Genomic DNA, 4,900 nt, shown 5'->3' on the forward strand with positions numbered 1-4,900 from the left:
TAAATGCAACATACAAACTTTATTTAACAAAAGTAACAGGTAAAGTCAAACAGGCACTTAATATTAAGAGAAAAACGCGAAGAAATTTTGTCTTAAACATCTTATCGTAACCTACTGCAGTTGCATTTAACTGAGCTCTGTTGCTGTGAAGAATACAGCTCATGCACAGGTATGATGAACAATTTGTACATTTTTCAAGTATTCACTGAATACTACCATATATACACATATACATTAAATTTGAAAGAAGATTTAATTGACGTCTCCAGATAAACTTCATTTTTGTTGATCTTTTGGAAGAGGTCGTCTAAAGAGAAGAATGTGTGGCTCTGTAGAGAAAGAAAAAGTATATGAGTTTAGTATTAATTTTCATTCACTCAAAACTCTAAATTATTTTTGGTCATTAGGCCACACCCGGTGATGCTCAGGGGTTACTCCTGGCTATGCGCTCAGAAATCGCTCCTGGCTTGGGGGACCATCTGGGATGGCTGGGGATCAAACTGAGGTCAGGTCCATCCTAGGACAGAGCACGCAAGGCAAACGCCCTACAACTGCACTACTTGCTGCGGGCACATAAAACTCCAAATTCTTAATGAACCCAAAGTAAAGTAAATCCATGATCTATTTTATTGAGTTACCTGGCAGTCAGAACACATTATTCTGCCACTGTGTTCAGACTCTGACCCCAGAAAACAGATTGCTATTCTGTGGAGTATAAGCCCTAGATGTAAATAATTTCTTTAAAAGTGTTGAGGGGCCAGAGTGACAGAGGTAGGCAACCTGGATTTGATCACTGGCACCCCATAAGGTCTACTGAGCATCGCCAGAACTGATCCCTGAGTGCAGAGTTAGAGCTAGAGTTTAACTTCAAATTTTGTTCACAGCAGTCAAGTTTTTAAAGTCAAATGTAAAAACCACAAAGTTGGTCATTTTATTTGTTTTAGCAACTTAGATCTTTCAGGTGAGTAACACACAGGACTAAATAACACTGAATTCAGAGAATAGAACACTTAAGCTGTCTAGAAAAAGCTGCTACTTTTCAAAGCAGAAACCAGAAAATTCTATTGTATTTACAATAAATATTTTAGGTACTATTTGCTACCATCAATAATGATCATTAAAAAAAATGTTTAGGGGCCGGAGCGGTGGCGCAAGGGGTGAGGCGTCTGTCTGCCTTGCCCGTGCTAGCCGAGGACAGACTGTGGTTCGATCCCCCCCACCCCCCAGTCCAATATGGTCCCCCAAGCCAAGAGTAACTTGAGCTTGAGCGTCACCAGGTGTGGCCCAAAAACAAACAAACAAAAAACAAAACACCCAAAACCTTTTAGGGGCCAGAAGATAGCACAGCTGTAGGGCATTTGCCTTGCATGTCTCCAACCCCAAACAGACCCAGGTTGGATTCCCGGCATTCCATATGGTCCCAAGCATGCCAGGAGTAACCCGAGTGCTGCCCGTGTGACTTATCCCCCCAAAAAAACTTTTAAATAACTTTTAAAAGTAGAATACGTTACTTTATGCCCATGTTTTTAAAACTTAAGATACAGTAGTTAGTGTAACATTTTTCTAGCCACCACAATCATGACTTAAAATTATTTTTTTAAGGTTCCTAAATAGCAAATATTACCTGGTTCATGAATCATGTAATGAACCCAGCCTAGACTCTGCTGCACACCAAGTCTCCTCCACTCCTCTTCAGACATCAGATGAGTTTTGGGTACTTGTTTGGAGAGTTCTCTGGGTAACATGACATGCCTGTTAAAGAGATACAACCATGTACTATTTATTACATCATATCCTATGTAAACATGCCTTCCCTATTTTAATTCTGGGACATAACTATGTCCCATTTACATATTATCTTTAAGCTGTTTAAAGTGAGCATTTTTTTCATTAAACATTTAGAATAGCCATTACATTTCAGTAGCTATCTATAAGCTGCTATCCATAAGCCATTTTGATTAGGTTCAAATTCTTTAAATGTATTTAAATGTGGTTTTAAAATTTAAAAAATTTTTTCATATACATTTAAAGAATTTTAAAAATTTAAAAAATTTAAAAAATTTAAAAAGTAGGAGATATTTTATTAGTATTGGGGCTTTTCCCCAACAAAACTGTTGGGAATGATTGTCAATCTGTTTCAATGAGAGAAGGGGAGCACACAGTTAAGCAAAACAAAACAAAAAACTAATTCCTGGTCAATAATACATAAGCCCAAAATGCAATTTTTTGTATGCAGTCTCAAAGAAATGTGCCCAACACATCTACTTGTCATGAAACCCTGTGAACAGGGAACTGGAGAAAAATCATCTAGTAGCATAGAAGAGAAACAATACTCCTGATTGTAGAGCTGTCACCGCAATAACCTAGTGGCCTTTACATAAAGGGGAATTTGGGTTTCTTTACTCAAGTCATTTGTGACCAAATACGAATCTTCGTATTTTTGAAAATTTGCTTTACATTTCAAATACCTTGTTCAGAGTCAAAAGAAATACAGTAAAAACACAATTGTACACATGTGCAAGTTACCAGCAAGCTAACGTAATGACTTGTTAAGTCAGACCCACACCCAAATCTTAGTCACTTTTTATTCATAATTTAAAGAATCATATGTTATAAAGGTATTGATAGTTGAGACTTGGTTTATAATATTTCATCACCTCACAACCAGTGTCAACTCCCTCCACCCCCACTGCCCCATGATCACCTTTAAGACCAAATGTAATAAACTCCTATGTCAAATAACTAAGCCAAAGATGTAGGATTGTAAGTTCTCGAACTCCTTAAAAATCTGTACCTCATACACTAGTTTTATTCAGAATCATACATGAATACAAAATTAAAGTTTGGACCACAGAGCACTGGTGAGGCTGAAGGCTGAGAAAGGTCAATTCGTGACTTTCTGGCACACACGAAAACAGAACCCAGTCAACACATCAACAGTCGTGTAGTCAACACAAATAAGCTAGGATCTGTAGCAGCCTGGCTACCGTAGGCACCAACTCATGTTGTTTGAGGAAAAAGTGGTCTCAGACAACTGTCTACATAGCACTACTGGGCTGCCAGGAGCGAATAAGTCACATGACACATAAGGTCGCAGTTGATTCCTAAGCATCTTGTTTCTGAACCATATCCAGTGGTGCTTTATTTAATTTGTTTTTGTTTTGGGCTCACAGCCGGCAGCGCTCAGGGCTTACACCTGGCTCTATGCTCAGAAATCGCGCCTGACAGGCTCGGGGGATTCTGTGGGATGCCGGGATTCGAACCACCGACCTCCTGCACGCAAGGCAAATGCCTTACACCTCCATGCTCTCTCTCCGGCCCACGGGGCGTTATTTTTGGGCTTACTCAGCCGCCACCACCACACTTGGCATCCCACTTCATTTGTGGGGTGGTGCTTCTCTTCCCTGCTGTTCTTCTCTCAGGCCCTCCCATCAAACTTCGCAGCAAGTGTCCCGTCTCGAGAGAAAACGTCAACGCGCTTCTGTATTCACGGGCAGCGACCTAAAAACGCCAACACCACGTCCACAATCAGCCCGAAGCCCCCTCCTTCTTCCAGTCCCTCTGGGAAACGGGGTGTCTGTCCCTCATCAAGGCTGGAGCATATTGGAAAGAAAGAAGAAGTGCAAGTCCCCAAACGGCTGTGTTTCGTTAAGAAATAGCAGGGAGGTGGGGCCAACGTTTGCCTCGCGTGCAGGAGGTCGGCGGTTCGAATCCGGCGTCCCGCCCGGTCCCCTCGCTGAGCCTGCCAGGAGGAACCCCTGAGCGCTGCTGGGTGTGACCCGCCCCCCGAAAAAGAAAGAAAAACAAAGAAATCCAAGTGCTCCCTGAGCACGCACAAACGCCCCAGCAGCCCCGCCATGTTCCCGGCCCGGCCTAGGCCGGAAGCCGACCCACCGCTCCCTCCCGACTCCGGCCGGGCCCGGCAGTACTCCAGGCTCACCGGTACTCGTAGTGCTCGTCGAAGTACTTGTCCGAGTAGTAGATCTGCTTGTGGGCCATCCCTGAGGCGGGGCGGAGGCGGCGGCGGGAGCGAACTCAGCAGCCCAGCGCAGCTCAGCGTGGCGAAGCGCAGCGCACTCCTCGGCGGACGAAGGCACGACCCAACTGCGGCCAACCGTCCCGAGGCCCAACGATTCCCCCGTTTGAATCCGACAGCCCGTCGCTGATTGGGTAGCGCCAGCGACCAATCAGTTTCTACGCGCACACCCCGGCCAATCCTCGCCTCGTCTCCGGGACGTTCCGGCCGACGCTTAGCCAATCAAAAGCCTGTTGCTTGGCTACGGCGGCGAAGAAGCGGATGATTGGCACCTCGCGGAGGCGGAGAGCACGATGACGTAAAGGGGTCATGCCCGAGAGGGCGGAGCCCGGGCGTGGGTAGCAGAAGGGCGCAAGGCTTTAGAAAGTTTCCGGGCCGTGGAGCCGTTGGGCGGAAAAAAGACTGACGAGAGGGTTGAAATATCGCGAGCATTGGAGTGGTCGGGGCGAGATTGCCGCTGGAGCGGTAGTTTTTGCGCATGCGCGATGCAAAAGCAAAAGCTCTCGCCGTTTTTTTTTATTTTGGCCCTTCTTGCGCCTCCCTAGTGGAGGGCGTGTGGGGAAATTTTGAGGCTCGAACTAAGGGGACCGACCCCGCGGCTCTTCGTGACTGCTTTAAAGCTTTAAGGATCTGATTCCTTGTGTGCACCACATGGCCACTCGTGCAGCCTTCCCAAGCCAGCCGTGTGGTCGGTGTGGGAGGCCTCCAGGGAGACAGGTGCTTGCATCAAGCATTGTGCATCTTCTCGGGTTGGCACCTCTGGGTACCTGCCGGACGCTAACGCAGGGAAAACAGCCTCACTCTCAGACAGTAGAATTAAATGCACTTTGTAAGCCTTTAGCTAGTGTTCAAATGGCACCTACG

At 45.7% G+C, this 4,900-nt stretch overlaps 1 protein-coding gene across 1 annotated transcript; it reads right to left on the reverse strand.

Moving 5' to 3' along the window:
• Positions 1-4,059, reverse strand: CKS2 (CDC28 protein kinase regulatory subunit 2). Its single transcript, XM_049769590.1, has 3 exons — positions 3,941-4,059; positions 1,625-1,752; positions 1-329 (listed from the first exon to the last, which is right to left on the reverse strand). The coding sequence occupies exons 1-3, from the start codon at positions 3,997-3,999 to the stop codon at positions 277-279; spliced, it is 240 nt and encodes a 79-aa protein (XP_049625547.1). The 5' UTR covers positions 4,000-4,059; the 3' UTR covers positions 1-276.
• Between the last annotated feature and the right edge of the window lie 841 nt (positions 4,060-4,900).

This window comes from Suncus etruscus, chromosome 3 (assembly GCF_024139225.1).
Source record: "Suncus etruscus isolate mSunEtr1 chromosome 3, mSunEtr1.pri.cur, whole genome shotgun sequence".
In the NCBI taxonomy this organism is placed as follows: domain Eukaryota; kingdom Metazoa; phylum Chordata; class Mammalia; order Eulipotyphla; family Soricidae; genus Suncus; species Suncus etruscus.